Consider the following 21,221-nt stretch of genomic DNA (forward strand, 5'->3'; position numbering starts at 1 on the left):
ATCTCTGGGGGTTCCAACAACAGGACAACCTGTGATCTGCTTATTTTAAGAGGGCGCTTCTAATAAAAAGATGAACAGCTCCTTTAAAAAAAAGATTCTAAACCTCGGTATATTATGATTTTTCATCCATCAGGTGCTTTATTAGAACAAATTGCACCTTGAGAAACACCCATGAGTCTTGCTAAAGGTGAACTGTCAGCGACCTAGTTCAACAGCTTGAATAAGTTATATTACATGTCAATCAGAATTACAATGACCATCAATAAAGAGCATTGGGGCTGTAAAAACATGAAATTCTAGTGTATAGTTGAAATTCTTACATAATGGTATGGATTTGAAGTCAATAAAATATGATAGTTCGATCTTACTGTGACAAATAATGTTAATACATAACATGCATAAAAAAGCATAAACAAAACATAAAACACATGAATAATTCATAGTAACAGGATCCTACTGCATTATGGCTATATCAATTTTCATGTTTTAGGTAGACATAGCAGCGAATGACTTGATATTTAATGCTTTCTTGTTCATTATAGAAGTATTTCCCCTCACAGGCATAAAACCAGCATTTATGACATTTACAAGACCTTAATAGAACAGACCCACCAACGGTTGTAGTAATAAAAGCTTAAAAACGTCACAGGAGCAAAGGCAGGAAAAGAGACTTGGTACCTTGTAGGAACATAAACATGTACAGGTCAGGAATCTGGATCACTAGCACTGACATTGGTGCCAAACATCATGAAGCTTCTATTTTTTATTTTACATTTTGGAAGTCAAGTAGGTAATCTTCATGAAGATAGCCCATGTGGCTGCTATGTGGTCCATGGGGAGGAGCAACTGACTGTACTGGACTCCTCCTCTCCACAGGAACCAGGATGTTTGGAATAAGATGGGACACAGTTGTGGGCATCAACATACCCCAAAGCCAGCTCTCTTGTCCTGGGATGTGAAGGCAAGAGAAGTAGGCTGGTGGTGAACCAGCACCAGAAGTGGGTCACAAGTATGATATTTAATAAGATATATATATATATATATATATATATATATGCCCCTGGTAAGAGTGTTCGATCTTTTATAATCATTTTTATTTTTTTAGTCGCCGTTTTAGGAAGATTATACCTTATATTTCATGAAGTTGTCGAAATACCACTTTTTTTTTTTTTTTTTTTAATATGCTATACGTTTTTCATCTTTCTGGGAAAAACTTCAAAACCACCATCGGTAAGTAACGAGGGTCCAAAAACAAGAAATAGCCCTCCACTTAATTGTAGTCCATCCCCTGAATAGTGGAATATACATTATGAAACATTTCCTTGTGTGCTTGTAGAGTAAACTTGTGCTTGATGTGCTAGAGGTCAAGGACATCTAAGGCCTCCTCCTTACCTAATATTGAAACATCTCCTTAACTCCTGTAGCTAAATACCTTACCACATACTTTGAATAGTTCCTAAGTTAGTCTACCATTGTACAAGGCTGTAAAGCGTGCTATTTAATGATACATTTTCACAGATGCAACAAGCAGAGACTCCTCGGCCCCAATGCATAGTCTGGAGAAGGGCTGATCAATTACCATGTACCATTTATAATACTTCTGTCAAAGTGGCTTTTGGGCCACCCCAAGCAACAGGACCAGGGTGCCACCGTTACGCCTGCACCCCCTATAGCTACATCCCATTCTTTACATCCCTTAGATAATGCTATCCAGTTGGTTATATGATAAGCCCCATGTATATTTCAAGTACGTGCTGGAAAATGTTATAAAATAAATAGTTGGAAATGGTGCTAAGGGGAAGTCTCAAGGGTGTTACTAGGCCCATGGACCACCTTGCAGTTGGTGCCTGGAAACAGCATGGTCAGATATTATCTTTTTGATTTTCTTCTTTTGCTACCCTCATGGACCACAAGCAGTATCTCACCCATCTTTATAGAAAAAAAATATATTTACAATATTATGGATTATGATGCTGGTATTTAAAAAAATTATTTTAAAAAAAAATCTGATAAACAAGGGGCAGCCTGCCACCCCTTAAAATTCTGATGCATTTTGCGTAAGTCACTTTCTTTATTTATTCAAGGAAATTCTTCAGTTTTCCTTGTCACATTCCAAAGAAACTTGGGCAGGTGTCCCAAGGCATTCATGAACAAAGGAGTTAATGTCCACGCCAGACAGTCTTTGCTGAAGATTAATGAGGTCTGATGTCATCCATTGCGATTGTATCATGTGGTGCGCTGTTGTAAGGAGGCTCTTCTGTGACTGTAGGGTTGTAAAATGAAGACGCTCCATAGGGACTTGCAGGATTATCCAACCGCAACACTGCAATAAAAAAAAATAAAAAAAATATATATCATAAAATTATAATTTTCCGACATTTTTAGCTCAGATTTCAAACTCCTAACAGACTCCTTCAAGTTTCCCATACCAGCAGGGCCGATTCTAGCTTTTCTGCTGCCTGAGGCGAAAATTGATTTTTGCCCCACAGATTTTTATTGACATCCCCCTGGCTATTCTACATCACTACCAGCCTCCTCAAACTCTTGCAGATGCTCCGTTGCCTTGTACTCCCCTGGCATGCGTGGTGCAGCGATGAAGCCGGGCAGAGTACACCTGACTGCACGGTGTGCCCAAGTAGTACAAGGCAATGGCGCCTCCGAGAAAGTTGTATCAGCCAGGGGGATGTCAATCAAACATGGAAAGGAGGGTTTGGATGCAAGACTATGTGACTCTTCAGGAGAGCGGCACCACCACATGACCCTTTAATGAGTGATTAGAATATAGCATGCGCCGGTTTAAAAGTGGATTTTATAGCTTTTGCTGCATCTGAAAAAAAACACATTTCAAAATATTGTCAGGTCATGTATTACTGCATAGTGGCAGTTCAAGGGGTTAAAACTACCAGACAGGTTCCCATAGAATATACAATGAATTGAAAACTCCAGCTGCCCTGCAATTTTGATATTATAAATATATCCTATATAATTACAGCATCAGAACCAAGCTCTGACATATACGGCTCCAGAACCAAGCTCATTACATATATACACAACACCAGAACCAAGCTCAGTACATACATACAGCATCAGAACCAAGCTGAGTACGTATATACAGCACCAGAACAAATACAGCTCAATTTAGTGCATATAGTGTCCCACATATAGCCCACCCCTGTAGACCGTGCCCTGTAGACAATGCCTCACATATAGCTCCCCCTGTATAGTGTCCCACATATAGCAAACCTCCACATATAGCTCCCCCTGTAGATAGTGCTCCACATATAGACCCCCCCCCCTATAGATAATGCCACTCAGTCTTACTAGAAAAAAAACCAAAAACTTTAGATTCTCACGCGATCCCATTCTCACGCCATCCGGGGGCAATGGAGACCAGCTTTCTTCTGAGCAGGTCTGCTGGGGCTGAACGACGCAATGACGTTATCGCGCCTCTAGCGTCATTGAAAGGCACTGATTGGCAGGGCAGAAAGACTTGCCACATCAATCAGTGCCTTTCAACAACGGAAGCAGTGCAATGACATCATCGCACCGCTAGCGTACTTGAAAGGCGCCGATTGGCAGGGCAAGTCATTTTGCCCTGCCAACTAGCGTCAGTGTGAGGCACTGAATGGTCGGGTACAGAACGTGGTCGGCCACTCAGCGCTAATGCTTGTAATTGTATCTGCGTGCTATAGACGCAGGTACAGTTAGCGCAAGAGTGGGTGGTGGTGGCTGGTTTCAGTGGTGCCGCCGCCCCCTGAGGCGAGAAACTCATCTTGCCTCATGGATAGTTGACCAGGGTTGTTTATTTCTTAAATTTGCAGAGAACAGGAGGATTTGGACCAGTCCCTGCTTGTCACTTAGATGCCTCAGTGATAGACAATATGGTTTTCCAGGATACAGAGTCATAGCTAGGGGTTTAGCACAGGGGGGGGGGGGTGGGCACCCCGCACAGTACAGGGACCCCTTAGTGGCCTCCACACAGTATAATGCCCTTAAAGCTGCCCCACACAGGGTAATGTCCAGATAGTTGCCCCCACAAAGAATAATGCTCCCATAGCTGCCCCCATTCAGTGTAACCCATTAGTGCCCCATACATAGTATAATGACCCCCTAGCCTAGCGCCCCAAACAGTATAATTACCCCTTAGTGGCCCATCACAGTATAATGCCCCTAAAGCTGCCCCCTCACACAGAATATTTTCCCATAGCTCCCCCCCCCCCACAGTATAATGCCCCTATACCGGATTATGCCCCATAGCTGTCCCCACACAGTATCATCCCCATACAGTATAACGCCCCATAGCTGCCCACATACAGTATATTGCCCCTAACTGCCCTAATACAGTATAATGCCCCCATAGCTGCCCGCATACAGTATATTGCCCCTAACTGCCCTAATACAGTATAATACCCCCATAGCTGCTCCATACAGTATAATGCCCCTTAGCTGCCCCTACACAGTGTATTGTCCCCAAAGCTGCCCCAATACAGTATATTTCCCCATTGTGGACCCCCATACCAGTATAATGCCTTCATAGTGTCTAATAAAAAAATAAAAATAAAAATACTCACCTAGCCCAGTTCCCACGACGAGCGTAGGAGATCCCTCTGCTCCTTCGCTCTGAGCAGTGTGTGGCTCGGCACAGACAGGCACGATGACGTCACTACATCGCGTCTGTGTCAAGCCGCTCACAGCCGGCATTACATAGTGAATACTGGAGCAAGGAGCAGTCAGCTCCCTACTCCAGCATTGGATTTAACTGTATCTGCGCCCGAAGTATGCAGTTACAGTTGAAACTGCAACATCTCAGTGGGCCCAGGGCCACCGCCCACCTGCCTGCCTGCCTGCTAGCTACACCTCTGCCAGTAGTCATGTTGTGTGCTATAACCCCGCCACCTATAGCCCTCCTCCATGCATAATAGTGTACTCATGTTAGCAGAAGTTATGAAGTAATACTGCAGAAGATGTGGGTATAGCGTCCAGCTAATCCAGCCTTGCAGACTAATACTAGGACTACTGGCTTACCCAGTTCCAACCAAATCAGGTAAATTGACCTTAAAAGGGGGTATGTGGGGATCAACAATTATTAGTAGTGTACTCACTGAAGTATGTGAGTACACTTGGTAATATACATTCCGGTCCCCTGTTGCGCTGATTATGAGATTTTTATAGCACTAGCAGGGCACCAGAAGTCTAGTTGCTCAGCCTTCTTTGATAACTATACGACTCTTCATCATGTGACCGGCCCCGCTCTATTCTATGTACTCCCTGTACTACGGCTTGTACTTAGAGTACAGCGGGGATCGGTCAACGGACGAAGCATCGTATCATCATCGAAGAAGGCTGTGCAACTAGACTTCTGGAGCCCCACCAGCGCTATAAAAATCTCATAATCAGCGCGACAGGGGACCGGAATGTATATTAGTAAGCGCACTCACATACTGCAGGGACTACACTGATATTTTAGTCTACACATAACCCCACGGGTTGTCTAGTTTAGAAAACTAGTTTTCAAATACCTTGTTGTTAAGGAATTCTGAGTTCACGGGGGGGGGGGGGGTTCCCATTGAAGATGCTGAACTATTAATCTGGGTGGAGAGACAGAGGACAACTACAAGGAACTTTTCTCACTCAGGAGGGAATTACACAGACAGCAAATTAATTTTAATGGAAACTAGGTGATCACTGAAACTGAAACACGTATAACATTTAATAGATTATAATGTATTCTATCCTCAAATATGTAGTTCATATTTTTACATACCTGTATCATTCCTAATATCCTCATATAGTCGTCGATGTGTAAAAGAGCCGTTTTTTTTTGTTCCACATAAGATGTAAGCTGCAATACACACCAGTGCAATTCCTAGCAGGGACCCAATAACTGCACCTAGTACAACTCCAGCTGTGTTTCCTACATCTGCAAAAGTTAAAAAAAAAAAAATATAAATGTTTCAAAAGAAAAATCTGACAATATTCAACACTTGTTTAAAAAAAATAAATAAAGGTCTGTTTTAAGCCAGGATCACACACACAGTTTTGATGCAATTCTTGGTGTAGTTTTTGCCTCCGTATTTTTGAGCAAACACAGAAGAGGAAATAAAAGAAAGAAGATGCATGTCTTTTCTTTATAACTTTTGATTCCACTTCTGGATTTTGTTTAAAAAAAATAAAACAGAGCCAAAAACGGTGTGTGTGATCCTGGTTTTAAACACAGACTGCCATTAACACTAATGACACATTATTTTATTACTAATATTGGGCCTCATTTATCAAAACTTACAGAAATATAAAAAAACTGTCCTTGTGGCATATAGCAACCAATCGGGGCTCAGTTTTTATATCCTAAACAGCTCTGGAAAAATTAAAGCTGCACTGTGATTGGTTACTTTGATCAACAAGGACAATTTTGATAGTCTGTCAGTATAGTATAGCTTCAGTGTACCAGGCCGGGTAGAAATGTGTCACTATATGACATGTTTTGGCATGTTATAATAAAAGTCATTGTAATGGGATTGAGGCAAGTGCCAGAATTTGGATTCCTGTTTAATATTTGGGTCAAACGCCAATCAGTTCATCTCCTTATAGTGTAGTATATCAGACCAATATTCCTACACACACAGTCAGCAATCATTCATAACCCCCTTAAGGACGCAGCCAGTTTTGGCCATAAGGACACGGTGATTTTTATTGGTCCCCCCCCCGACGCATTACAAGAGCCGTAACTTTATTTTTTTTATCAATATACCCGGAGGTTGGCTTGATTGTTTGTACCAGGACAAGTTGTAATTTGTAATGGCACTATTATGGTGTACTTTAAATGTATACCTTTGACTATATTGGAGGGGTGGGGGGGGGCAGCAATTTTTATTTTGCATAATTAAAACATGTAAAAAATAAATTATTTTTGTGTTGCCACATTCTAACATTTGTTTTTGTCGACGGAGCTGAAGGCCTTTTTCTTTTTTCACAAAACGAGTTGCCCTTTTTCTAGTTACCATTTTAGTACCCACGCTATTACTGAACTGTAAAATGAAATTCACGTGAACAACCCACCAGGCTCAGACCATGAAGTTAAGTGGGAGAGAGTTTGCAGTTTAACTGCCCAGATCATACCAAAAATATTCTAAAGGCAAAAATTTGCCCTAACCGAGAAATTCTTGTATAATTGTCACATGTTTAGTGAGAACGAACAACTTGCAGGCAAGAGTAATTTTTGAACAAGACTAACTGGTCTAAAAAGACTTGAAACATCCTACAGGGCAAGGCTTACTTGACTTTCCCGCAATACAAAGACAATTGTACACCTTATAAAATGATCAAAATTCGCGATCTACAGCTAGCATTACCTTTTTCACTTCCGGATATTCCTGAGCCACTGCTGTTTGTTGTTGCGACATTCCCGGTGCTTTGTGTAGACTCTGTAGTGGCATTTGTTGACTCACTGGTCGCCGTCGAATTGCTTGTTGGAGTAGACTCTGTCGAATTTGGAATATTCGTTGTATTTCCAGTTGAATTGGTTTCTGTGGAGGATGTAGTAGACATGGAGGTTGTATTTGTTGCCGTTGTGTTTTCTCGTGTGACACTTTCAGTGGTAGCTGTACTGGAGACATTTGGAGAAGTTTTGATGATTGGGGTTAATGTGGAAGAGTGGTCCTTAATTGTTGTATTACTTGTGGAGTAGCTTGTAGCACCATCCACAACAGATACGTATGTTGAGGTTTCAGTGGTCAGTCCTGAGACATTCATAGACGTTGTGTTCTCTGTCGTGAAGCTCGCGTTGGTAGTTCCTAATGAGGTGGAGACACTCAGGCTGGTAGTGCTAGTTGGGGCTATGCTTTCTGTAAATGGGCTGCCCACAGATGAAGGCGTGGTGAATGTGGAGGTTGCATTATTATCAGTGGTAGGTGACACAGTGGTATTTGGACTACTCACTGTACTGTTGTCTAATGCAGTAGTAGTCTCGTGTACAGTGCTCCCATTAGAAGATGTTGCGTCAGTAACCATGCTGGTTGTCGCACCAGTCGTGACGTTTTGGCCATGACAACCAGTCCAAAAAAGAGAAATCAACAATAATAATACAACTCGTCTAAATGATGAAAACATTGTTTCTTTAGATTTTCTATTTGTGAAGCAAAAGTTCAGAAAAGCTGTAAAAACAGTAAAAAGATGTATTTTAGTTATTAATTGTTTGAAAAATACATTCAAATCAAGATGTATATCCCCGTGTAAAAGAACGTTATACACCCAAGAGTTATTTTTCATGCACAGTTATACAGGGTGGGTTGAAGATAAATGTAGATCGTGTGGTCAGTGAATCTCAAGGTCCTCGTGGGAGTAGCTGGAGGCTCTTAGATGAGAGGAGGACATGACTGAGGGTTTTAGAGGGAGTCGGTCATCAATTTTGAGCCCCCCCAAAGCACAAACACCACTAGTGAGCTATAGTAAAAAGCAGTAGGAACATACCACTGTTACATATCTTAGTCCTTAGATAACTTTAAAAAAAAAAAAAGTTGTTTTAGTCTTCCACACGCCGTATGCAAATTTGGTTTCAAGTGTTTGCCGATTCGGGAAGCGTCCAGCATCTTGAGCTCCAACCACTCCCCTTCTCCTCCATTCTGAAATTTACAGGCGGCTCTACTCGTCCTCAACATCATTCAAGTCATACAAGTACAGTCAACTGCAGAGGGGAGGGGAAAGTTTGGAGCTCAAGATGCTGGACACTTCCCGGTTCGGCAGACGCTTGAAACCTAATTTACATATGACACATGGGAGCAAAAATAAAACTTTTTTAAAGTTATGTAAGCACGAAGATATGTAACAGAGGGATGTTTCTTTACAGTTTTTTTGCTATAGCTCACTAGTGGTGTTAGCAGTTTGGGGGGGGGGGGCTCAAAACTCATAATAGGCACCTTTTATTTTGAGCAGAAGTAATCAAGGCGTGGATTGATGAAGGCTAAGGGAAATAGCCCAGCAGCTAAAGATGATGAGTGGGAATAATGCAGATGAGGATCTGGGATGGGGGGGGGGGGGTTGAGAGGTATATACCGCACATGTATAGTGGTTTCTGGTAACAGTATTTTGCGTGGTACTTATCTAAACATTTTCAACTACATGAATAAAGGATCCAGCCATTTAGTACGGCATCTTGTTTTTTGCATCTCCCTAGTGAAAGGACGGCTGGTCATATGCAGATCACGTGGGTTACGAGATACAAATGCAACAAATGGCACTTAAATGGACTGTGCTTGCTGCCATCTCATCATGAAGGGATTATGGGATTCTGTGTAAATCATACTAGCTCCTGATAGCGCTTTAAGTACATACATACTGCTCATTAAAACTATAGGCATTACTTGAAATATCATACCTAACCAATGCAAACGTACCATATAGGCAGCCCAGAGAGCTGCCATGGGGCTCAGCCAAAGGGGAGGTAGCCCTTTTTTAAACCATGGGCAAACCCTATAATGCTAGCACAAAAACAAAAACAAATGGGTTGGACAGACCCAGTGGTCATGCTGCACTCCTGATCTCAAAAGAAAACATTAGGAAGGGGATTACCGAGAATTGTCTATAGATATAGGAATATATAGTGTGAACATACACCAGGATGAGTACCCTATTTAATTTTACCCTCTTTTCAATGTATTCCTGTGTAACTAATAGATTGTGTTGTGTGCCATTCAGGGGATAGTCAAGTTTGAACAACCCTCTATCTATATGAAGGATTCACTGACAATTAGGGTCCCACTTGCAGTTATTGTACAGCAGACAATCCCTTTATAGACAAAACAAATCTGTAACTAAAATTACATTCATTTCACTTTCTAGCCATCTAGACAAATCCTGGCACAGGAATGTTCTTTGGCAACTATTGTGAAATTACAGGATTTTTTTAAGCCTTTGTCTCAGTCATGTGAGCACTTATACTAGAACATGCTCGAGTGTTTCTCCTTGCATAGTATCTAACCCCTAAAATAAACCGTATTCACCGCTTTATCTGACCGCGCCTTTGCTGCTGTGACTCATACATCAGTATCACCATTGCTATTGAATAAACACACAGCCTACCACCGGTGAATTCTCTCACAGTTAAAGAGGCTCTGTTATCAGATTAATAGTGCCCTATCTCCTACATAATCCGATCGGCGCTGTAATGTAGATAACAGCAGTGGTTTTTATTTTGTAAAACGATAATTTTTGAGCAAGTTCTGAGCAATTTTAGATTTATTCTAATTAGTTTCTTAATAGACACACTGGCCGTTTACCTTTTGACCAAGTGGGCGTTGTAAAGAGAAGTGTATGACGCTGACCAATGAGCGTCATAAACTTCTCTCCATTCATGTCCATTTGTACTCAGCACAGCGTGATCATGAGAGATCACGCTGTGCTGTCACTTACTCACACATTAACTTTACTGAAGTGTCTGGAGAGTGAATAGACATTGGCTCCAACCAGGATGCGCTGTCTATTCACACTCCCAAAACTTCGGTAAAGTTTGTATGGGACTTAAATCACAGCGCCGCGGGATCTCGCGAGATCATGCTGTGAATGACAGCACAACGTCATATCGCGAGATCACGCTGTACTGCATGAGTAAGTCCCACAAAAACTTTACCGAAGTGTTGGGAGTGTGAATAGACATAACGTCCTAGCTGTAGGCAATATCTATTCACTCTCAAGACACTTCAGTAAAGTTAATGTGGGTATATGTGACAGCACAGCGTGATCTCGCGAGATCACGCTGTGCGGTGAATACAAATGGACATGAATGGAGAGAAGTGTATGATGCTGATTGGTCCGCATCATGCACTACTCTTTACAACACCCAGTTGTCTATTAAGGAACAAATTAGCATAAATCTAAAATTGTTCATAACTTGCTCAAAAATGATAGTTTTTCAAAATAAAAACCACTGTTATCTACATTACAGCGCCGATCAGATTATGTAGGAGATAGGGCAGTTATAAACTGGTGACAGTTTTAACCTTTCATTTACACAACTTCAATAAAAGTGCTAATTTTTTTATTCGGTTGTCACTTGTGATAGGTTATAATTAAGCTCCGCCTTTAGAGCTAGTTAAAGGGGTTGTCCCATAATAAATGGAAAAAAACAAAACAAAAAAAAAAAAAAAAAAAAAACACACACGCAATATAGTGCATTTCAATTTCTTTCTAACAAAGCAAGAACCAGCCCTGTATCTTACATGGATCCAGAGATCTCCCCATTTATTGCTCCAATTACTCTGCTAGATCTTCTTCAGGCTCACAGTTCAGTCCTTTCTGCTGCAGCCCCTCCCCATCACAGCTGATCTAGGCAGATCACTCTGTTTCACTAACTCCTCTCTAGGACAAGTTTTACAAATGACCCTCATTACATGTCTTTTTAGAGGGAGAGCCCAGCCCTAAATAACTGAAAAAGAGGGAGAGCCGCAGCTAACACAGTGACAGGATGAGCAGAAAAGGGGAGAGCTCAATGCTGTATGTAAGCAGTGCTGCATGTAGGCCTCTTTATCTAAGTAAACTGCTGGCTCTCCTGTGTGTTTCTTACTGTGCGAGTCTCCAGCCACACTTATTCTCTAATTCTTTGCGGACAAGCAGAGTAGACATTTTCTATTGGCTGGTGGCATCTGGAGAGTGGAAATGAGCATGTGCGTCCTTATTCAGCTCAGTAAAAGGACGTGCACATTAGTATACAGATTAAAATAGCGCTCCCTGGTGTTCAATTAAATAAAGGTAATATCTTACAACTGGAGCATTTTGTAACAAAGTAACGTACAAAAAAAGTATTATTTTTGATGCTGAATTATAGTGCAATATCATTTAATATTGTATGAGTGTTAATTTTACAATAATACATGTTTGCTATATTTTATACTGAATGGGTGTTGTCAAGATGACTGAAGCTACCAATTATAAGGAGTTTCCTTCATAGTTTTGACATCTATATATCTGTCACTAGGACCCTTGTATACTAATGTCTTTGGGTGGTGTACAAGCCTCTTTTCTTCCGTTATAAAATTATTAGACTTAGTTTAGCAAGGGGTAGCATAGTGGTCCCGCTAGCACACTACCATAAAAAAAAAAAAAAAATATTCAAATGTTGGAGCTCCTTTTTCTTATTTTTTTCCACAGAAATCATTCTATGAAATGCTCCTATAGTTTTTGCCATAAAAAAATGCAGTTTTTTTTTTTTTTTTTACATGGAGTTCTCTGTATATCAGTTTCTATTCTCCTGAAATGGATAGTGAAACCTATCACAAGAAAGCCGCACCTAAAACACGATGGGATTTAAAAAAATCTGCAGCATTTTCTAAAGCCACAATAAATGACAGATGGAAGCACTGCAACGTGTCAATAGGAATCCATGATCCATTTGACACATTGCACAACTTACCGCTGCAGTAAAAAAAAAAAAACAGCACATAAACGACCTTTGTGTGTATCTGCTGCTTTATTCCTCATGCTCGCAGTTTCCAATGTCACATACAGTTTCTAGCCTCAGGGTGTTTGTCCCCCTACTACAGTCTACAATCTATGAGGACTATCCCAAGGACTAGCAAGATGTTTTGTGTTTCACATTACCTCTACCCTATAGAACAATGCACAATTGACACAGATTTACGCCTACAAGATGAAATTACGCCACTCGATAGTTTAGGGACTGAATGACTCTTTTCATTCCGAGTCATTATTACACGTCACTTACACTGAATCTACGGGTATACATTACGAAGACGTGATTTATATTCTATAGCTGTCGCCACAAAGCTATTTTATAGCCTGTGGAATATATTACACTGTTAATCCAATGTTATTATTACTTTATAGCAGTTTTTGGTGATATGAATGCAGTTCAAATAAAATGCCTCCATGCATGGCTTCCATTGACTGCAGTGTAACAACACATAAATGTAACAGATAATTAATACGTTTTACACATATTGTACATTGAATAGTCATACGTAAAAAGTTGTGATTCTATAATTATAACCCAGACTGTATGGTCAAGAAATACTTTGGTAATACATATGTAAAATAAACAAAAAAAATGGACCAAGTAAATAGGTTCATCTCCTTACTCTATTCTGCATTTGTAAAATCACTACTTGAATGTTCACCATATGCTGCCATTTCCACTCCCTATGAGGTTGTCACTTATGAGAAGCAGCTTTCTGATACAGAAAGCTGCTAACTCCACCATCCCCTCCCTTTTTCTGAGGTATTTGCAGCATTATCCCTCACCCTGGAGTCTCACCTCCGGTCTGCTCCTCTGGGTCTGTCAGCCTGCTGAGTCTGAGTGCAGGCAACCACCAGAATAATCCAGTGCTTACAAGAGCTCCTGCACTGCCTAAGAACACATGTGCCCAAAGGAATGTTAGATTTTGTAGAACGCTACTTCTAGGTTGCCCCATCCCTAAAACCATTTTTCTCCCTCCCCACTATAACATACCTATCCATTACCACTCTCCCTTACCTACTTCCCCAATATTCAACACTATTGCCCTAATTTTAATCCTTCTCTCTAAAAAAAATATGTATTTTTCTCTGATTCGTAGCCCAACACTTACCTTTTTCACATAGTACACTCCTCTCCCATCTATTGCAACTTCCTTCCCCAACTAAAAATCCAACGGGGGTTGAAGGGGTTTACCCATGAAGGATATATTATAAACGTCAGATAGATGCGGGTCCTACTTCTGGGACCCACACCTATCTCTAGAACAGGGTCCCCTAAACCCCGTTCTAGATTTTTGTGCTCACGCTAAGCTACACTGTTTCTGTAACTCTCATAGAACTGAATAGTAGTTATGGAAACAGCGTAGCTTGCATGCTACGCTGCTTCCATAACTGCCATTCACTACCATGGGAGTTACGGAAAGAGTAACTCAGCGAGTTCCACTGTTTCCGTAACTCCCGACCATGTAATCAGGAAGTGGACGGGAGTCAGTGTGAGCACAAGAGCTAGAACAGGTATTAGGGGGCCCCGTTCTAGAGATAGATGTGGGTCCCACCTCTGGGACCCGCCGCTATCTGACATTTATAACTTATCCTGTGGATATGTCATAAAATGTCCTTACAGGAAAACTCCTTTAATCTCTTACTTTCCTCCCCATATTATATATCTATTCAGTGCCATCCATTTTTAACTACTTATTCACCTTTTATTGAGCCCTTCAGTGTCCCTACCCTTCACCTCATCCATCATAAAGATATCAGCCCTCTATCCATTTACTTTAATATAATCATGGTGGTGATTACTCATTACTTTTCTCAGAGATGATAATCTAGGTAACAACTATAAAGTCACTTCCAAAAGCAAGTTAACCGGCATCGATATGTAGTCGTTCACTCTATTAATAAATTGAATGTTTTTTTCTTTTACATTAAACCTCTAACACTCATCTATGGCCTCAACTGGCAAATCCTCATGAATTGTTTAGTACTTTTTTCCTTTAGGTATGTGAAGTTGCACCTATATTATCTGGGTTATAGTGTATGAGATCAGAGACATCAGCACTTTTTAGATTACTTTAAAAAAAAAAAAGTCCAACTCAGTCACACCCTCTGCTTGCTTTATCCATTCGTGTATATATGGGCGGGAAACTATATTTAGTACAGAGGAATTTACACGTTATGCCAAAATTACGTATAGCGAATATTTGTTTTTCCTTTTTTTAGAAGTTGATCTGTAGTTTATTTACAAGCCCTTTTTGAAATGAAACCGGACCAGCGATCAGGTATGATCACTGCAGTAGTGGCCGCTGGGGGGAGATGTAGTATTTAATGGCAGCCATTCAAATTAATGGACGTCCATGTAATACATTGATGGGCCAAATCTTCTAGAGCGGAAGCGGACTCACCGTTATGATGCCCACATGAACCAAGCATTTGCAAAAGGGTTGTCCTACTGAGACAACCCTTTTATATCCTGGGCCAGAAGTTGTGATCATGGGGGCAAGGATTTTTATGGGCTTCTTTTCAAAAATCTTCTTGACTTACCATTACAACCTGTCAGCCTTTCCCCAGACTAAATTGGCTGCTTACAGGGAACAGTAGATTGCACTCAACTGCATAGCAATTATAAGTAAGACAGATTGCACATTTAGAGTCCTTCAAAGTCCTTTGTAACTAACAGAAGCATAATCTGTAAGCACCGCCACTTTGTTGGGTTAAGATTGCGCACTTGAGGTATGAGTGTATTTTGGCATCTTTGCCTTGGGTTCTTAACTTTCTTATGCCACCACTTATGCCCACAGTGAGAACATAAAACATTCCCTTCATTCCTTTAACTTTATTTTGCACGTCATTTATTTTAGTTCAATTTGGAAATGGTAAGAAAAGGCACCCAAAAGTATCATCGGCATCCTTACAATACCGGCATGATTTAATTATATAGGAAAAATATGGGACACTTTAACCCTGTTGTGGAAAATCACCTTGATCTCAACATCGATTTTTTTCTTTTAATAAAAATTTAAAGTGGTCTGATTTAGAAAAAAAATTACAAATACCCTTTTAAGGTATTCAGAGTTAACAGTGGAGGGGTCTCCTGCTCAGGACCCACTTTTAGTCAGAGTGAAAAGTAGCTAAGGAGTGTCTCTCGCGCTGGAGGACTCGTCATGTCCTTGCATTACACAGTCAGCCCATTTATTTTCAATGGATACGTTGTAATGCTTCATTTCCCCTGTGGTAGTGCTGTAGGGAAATGTATTACTCACTGCTAGGTTTTTCCACAAATTATAGCTGATCATTGGGGGTCCCAGCAGCCAGACCTGAGATTAACCTATTGTTGGGGGAGCCTTCCAAGAAAAAAAATAGGATTGTCCAAAACTTCTATAATACTATATTATTACATGAATGTTACAGTAAAGTTACAATACACCTACTGGTTTAATGATCACATTATCTTGGAATCTACTGAAATAACCCTCTCTGACATGTTCATAGATAGAGAGATGTCCTCCTACTATGGAAACATCAAAATCAGGTCAAAATCTGGCTTGTTATGGACTGCCAGGCTGAGCCAACATTAGATTCCGTTGACTCATGGCACAAAAAAAAAAAAAAAAGCAGCATAGAAGCAACCGACCCTGCACTGAATAGAGTTAGGGCTCTTTTTGGCACCTTTTGGAGCAGCGGTGGCCTAAATTATAGTAAAGACCAGTACTCAGGGATGTCAAGTCTCCACCTGGATATTAGATCTTATCATGCCGCAGAATTTGATGCAAAAGTCGATAATTCATCATTCTGGAATCAGGAATCTGTCAAGACAAGAGTGCAGGAATTGAATGGAGGTCGAGCATGCGCCCTGCTTCTCCATTCATTCTCTATGGCACTGCCAGGGATAGTCGAGTTCTGTACTCTGCCATCTCCAGCAGTCCAATAGACAGTGAATGGAGCGGCAGTGCGCATTCTCGACCTGCCACTCCATTCGCTTGGCGGAACGGGACACCCGTTCTAGTGATTGGCGGGGGTCCCAGATGTTGGACCCCCACCGATCAGCATGATATCACCTATCCTGTGGTTGGGGATAACATTTAATCTTGGGACGACCCCTTTAAGCATCTTGTATATCATTGTATGCACTATTACTGTAAAAAATGACAACTCTTTAGTTTTATAAAGTTACATTGTTTTCAATAACAACAAGAGTAATTCCTACAGTAAGTGCCAATGAAGAGCAAGGAAAGTTACGGGGGATCTGTTGCAAATTTTACCTGCGGATTTGCACAGGTAAAATCCACAGTACAAGGCAAGATTTTCCAAATTTAATTCACATGCTGTGGACATTTAGGCTGGCTTCACACATCGTGTATTTGATGCAGATTTTGTACTTTGCTGTAGGTTTTTGAGCAAAAGCCAAAAATGGTTCAAGGAGGAAGCAGAATTATACGTTTCTGCTTCTATATTTATATTTGCCATTCCTTTTGAAACCAGTTCTGGTTTAGGCCCAAAATTCTGCAGCAAAATCTGCAACAAGTACGTGGAAATCCAGCCTTAGGCCGGGTTCCCACATAGCGTAACTGCTGCAGGATTTTGCGCAACGGAATTCTGTGCGCTAATGTCCGCAGCATTTACAGTAACAGCAAAGTGGATGAGATTCTACTCTGCGGAAAAAAACCGCAGTGAAAACGTTAGTGAATTGACCAGCAGGGCAGAATTTAAAATCCGCAGCAATTTATGCTGCGTTTTCATTGCTTTTATGTTGTGGGTTTTCCCCATTGAAATCAATAGGGATGCAAAACCCGCTACAGAAAGCCAAGTGTTGCGACTTTTGCAGCAGAATGGCAGGGAGTCGGCAGACACCACAACGTGGGGCGGTTTTTCGGATGCGACCCGTGGGAACCCAGCCTTATTGGGTGGAAAGACGAACATGTTGCAGATTTTCTAATCCCCAGCATGCTCATTTTGTTGCGGAAATGCCGCAGATTTACCACTTTCAATGTAGCAAGGGGGAAGTCTGTGGTGAATCTACAGCACAATCCGCAGCACAATCCACTTGTAACATATGCAAATGTTGCTACCAATTCACAGCAGATTTACGTCAAGACCTGCAGCAGAAAATGTCCCTCATGTGTGGACATACGCTAAAGGTAAGTTCACACGGAAGTTTTTGTCAGGCAGAAAAAATTTGTCAAAATCTGCCTCAAAATGCCTTCAGCGTTTGACACTTTTTTTAAAAGGTGTTTTGTTTTTTTTACGCCTTTTTTAGCCTATTTGTAATGAATCAAATGCAAAAACCGCTTCAGACTAGCAACGCTTTTTTCTGCCTTTCATTGATTTAAATGGAGGTTCAGAGGTGGAAACCGCTCCACGATAGGGACTGAAGTTTTTTTCTTTGCGAGTGGTCTTAAACCGCCTGGGGAAAAAAACACCTGCGCCTCCCATTTAAATCAACGGGGTGAGATATGGGGCGTTGTCTCACACTGCTTGCGACTCCGTTTACACATCAATATCACCACCAACACCCTCTGTGTGAACTGGGCCTAAGACTGGATTAATACATCACGTATTTGTTGCAGATTTTGTTACACATTTTTGAGCCAAAGCCAGAACGTGTTTCAAAAGAAATGGGAAACAAAAGGAAGAATTTATACTTCATAATTTTTCTGGAGCCTCTTCTGGTTTGGATAAAAAAAACTTTGTAACAAAATCTGCAACAAATACGCGACGTGTGAATCCAGATTCACCTCCGTAGAAACTGCATTTTAAGCTTAAATAATTACGCAGACTATTTTCTATGGATGCGTCCAAAATGACTGACTCATAAAGGGGGTCCCAGGACCCCACTGGGCCAAGTGAAATGACCAACATCGGAAGAGAGAAGGTCAGGTATGCGCGCTTCTCTCTCCGTGAAACAGGTTATGTGGGGACCGAAAATGATTAGCAGTGCAGTCCCTGCTGTATGTGAGTGTACTCGCTAATATACATTCCGGTCCCCCGTCGCACCGACTATGAGATTTTAGTAGATTTTTATAGTGCTGGTTGGGGGCCGGAAGTCTAGTTGCACGGTCTTCCTTCATGACGACACGACTCTTGGTCACGTGACGGGCCCCGCCATACTCTATGTAATCAATGTACTAATGCTCGTACATAGAGTACAGCACAGCCAGTCACGTGACCAAGAGTCATGTCGTCAAGAAGGAAGACCGTGCAGCTAGACTTCCGGTCCCCCGCCAGCGCTATTAAAATCAACCAGAATGTATATTAGCGAGTGTACTCACAAACTGCAGGGACTACACTGCAAATACTTTTCAGTCCCCACATAACCCCTCTAAAAAGTCTACGGGAGTTACGAGAACAGGCTAGCGAGTCTCGCTTGTATGCATGCTTCCCTATTCTCCTGATAGCAGAGAGTCCAAGAGGCCCCCAACCCACCCACCTATGAGACATTTATGGCAGTGCTCAGAATACCGCTTTAATCTTCAATATTATATGAAGAAAAAAAATGCACGTTTAAATAAGTTTCCATGGTATTTTAGATCCCAAAATGTAATTTCGAAAAGTGACTCCTCCAGTAATTTACTATTTCTACTAATCCCCAACATCTACCCCTTCTAACCTAAACTGTGACAAAAACCCCATACATTTAAAAAAATAAAATAAAATAAAAAAAATCATATTTTTCATTCCCTTCCATTAAACCCATCCCCGTTTATTAGTAAATTAACTCATTTGTGTGTCCAAGTCATCAGTTCCCAGCCCTGCCGCCTGCAAAGTGCTTCCAAACCACAAGTCCCTGATTCAGTTTCATTCCCGCTAACGACATTCCACCGCAAGCCGAAAGCGCGAAACATGATCTATGTGTTTCTTAAATAAATTTGATGTTAAAGTTAACCAAGATTAATAGCTCTTAAAATAATGTTTTGGGTTAACAATAAAACAGGTGTAGCAGAAGCAAACTTGTCAGATGTAGCAGAGCTGAGTACCATTCAACCTAATTCATCATCATGTGTGGTTTTACATAGTTCTTCAGGCATACTTACTACTTATTAAGTAAAGCTAATATAACATGACAGAACATGAATTACAATTTCAGCTCTGCTACATCTATAAGTCAGTTTTATTTTATATGATATATAAATGTGTTACCTTGGTAGAAAGTTCAGCAGTCCCTGGCAGGTGTATCGTGCAGCTGCGTATGGGAAGCAGGTGAATGACACCAAGGAGCAGTAGGAATGGAACGTACTATTAAAGGATCGTTAGGCGGGGCTACATTTCCCTGTGTGCAATACAGTGAGTACCTGAGAACCAGACAGACCTGATCCTCAAAGTATTCAGATGTAATCTTACACATTGCTTACCTTGCCAAGTCTTGATTGCAACCGTCACGACTGTGAAGTAGGTAGAAACTGTTTTACGTCAGCCAGGATGTCTAAATAACACAAACATAGCACTTAAATATAAAAAGGGAATATAAAGTACTGGTTGTGCCACAATACACAGAGAAAACCCTCTGAGAAGCAACTGGAAATACTGGTTGTTTCTCTATGGGCTCAAGTGAATGGACAGAAACTCTTTAGGCGACTGATGGAGTCGCATGGATTTCAGGGCCTTTTGTTGTTTTTTTTTAGTTTGATGTCCTTTTATTTAGTGTTTGGTTTGTGTAATTTTCCAGCCAAGTGCAATTGAGGGATTATAATTTCTCATTGACAACTCTAAAAGAATATAGAAAAAAAAGTATTAGGGAAAGCAGCACCACTCTTGTCAATGGGCCAAGTCTGGTATTACAGCTCAGTCTCGTTCAAGTAAATACTGCAACACCAGGATAAGATTGGTGCTGTTTTGTTTTAGAGAAAATAAAATAAAGCAGACCCTTTGTCTAATCCTGGACTGTGGCTTCAATGTTGTGGAAGAAAATAGCATTTTATGGTAGAAAAAACAACAATAAACAAACAACATTTACTGTTGTTTGTTATTTGAATTATAGAGAATTTCCACCTGAGTTCCTGAGAAAGAAAATATACATTTTTTTGTAACTTCCTCTATAAAGTCCATATGTCAAAACAGAGGAAAACAGCTCCTGATTTTCAGACGTTTTTTTAATCAAAGTTGTGTTTTCCGCTGCGTTTTTAACGGCTGTTTTTGTAGCTGTTTTTCGATAGGGTCTATGAAAAACGGCTGAAGAAGTGACATGTACTTCTTTTTCACGGCCGTTTTGAAAAACGGCCATGTAAAAAACACCCTGTCGGAACAGAACGATTTTCCAGCCGTTTTTCGGGACGTTTACGGCCCGAAAAACGGCTGAAAACTGCGTGTGAACATACCCTAAGGGTATGTTTACACGGCTTATTTTCTGATGTTTTTTGCGCCGTAACGGCAAAAAAAATCGGAAGCAGAAGCCTACAAACATCTGGCCATTCATTTCAATGGGAAAAACGGCGTTCTGCTCCGATGGGCTGTTTTTTTTACACGGCCGTTTTGAAAAACGGCCGCGTCAAAAATTGCCCGCGAAAAAGAAATGCATGTCACTTCTTGAGCCGTTTTTGGAGCCGTTTTTCATTGACTCTATAGAAAAACAGCAACAAAAACTGCTGTAAAAAACACTGAAAACAGCTCCGTATTTTCAGATGTTTTTTAGTAAGCGTGTGAACATACCCTTACTATCGTCTTTCAGCCCCACGGAGTTCCTATCTGTGAATATAACCTACTCAGTCCCGAAAATTCACTCTCACTCTCGCTATCTCTGATTCTCTCGCCCTCTACCATTTATT

The 21,221-nt window shown here is 40.9% G+C and overlaps 2 protein-coding genes across 4 annotated transcripts in view; one reads left to right on the forward strand and one right to left on the reverse strand.

Annotated features, from left to right (window-relative positions):
• ANO3 (anoctamin 3) overlaps positions 1-21,221 on the forward strand; it is a 254,338-nt gene that overhangs the window by 199,596 nt on the left and 33,521 nt on the right. The gene's annotated exons all lie outside the window — the stretch shown is intronic.
• On the reverse strand, positions 1,037-19,686 carry MUC15 (mucin 15, cell surface associated). Its single transcript, XM_075836996.1, has 4 exons — positions 19,600-19,686; positions 7,350-8,150; positions 5,765-5,920; positions 1,037-2,323 (listed from the first exon to the last, which is right to left on the reverse strand). Exons 2-4 carry the CDS (start codon positions 8,104-8,106, stop codon positions 2,193-2,195), a joined length of 1,044 nt encoding a protein of 347 aa, XP_075693111.1. The 5' UTR covers positions 8,107-8,150; positions 19,600-19,686; the 3' UTR covers positions 1,037-2,192.

This window comes from Rhinoderma darwinii, chromosome 9 (assembly GCF_050947455.1).
Source record: "Rhinoderma darwinii isolate aRhiDar2 chromosome 9, aRhiDar2.hap1, whole genome shotgun sequence".
In the NCBI taxonomy this organism is placed as follows: Eukaryota; Metazoa; Chordata; class Amphibia; order Anura; family Rhinodermatidae; genus Rhinoderma; species Rhinoderma darwinii.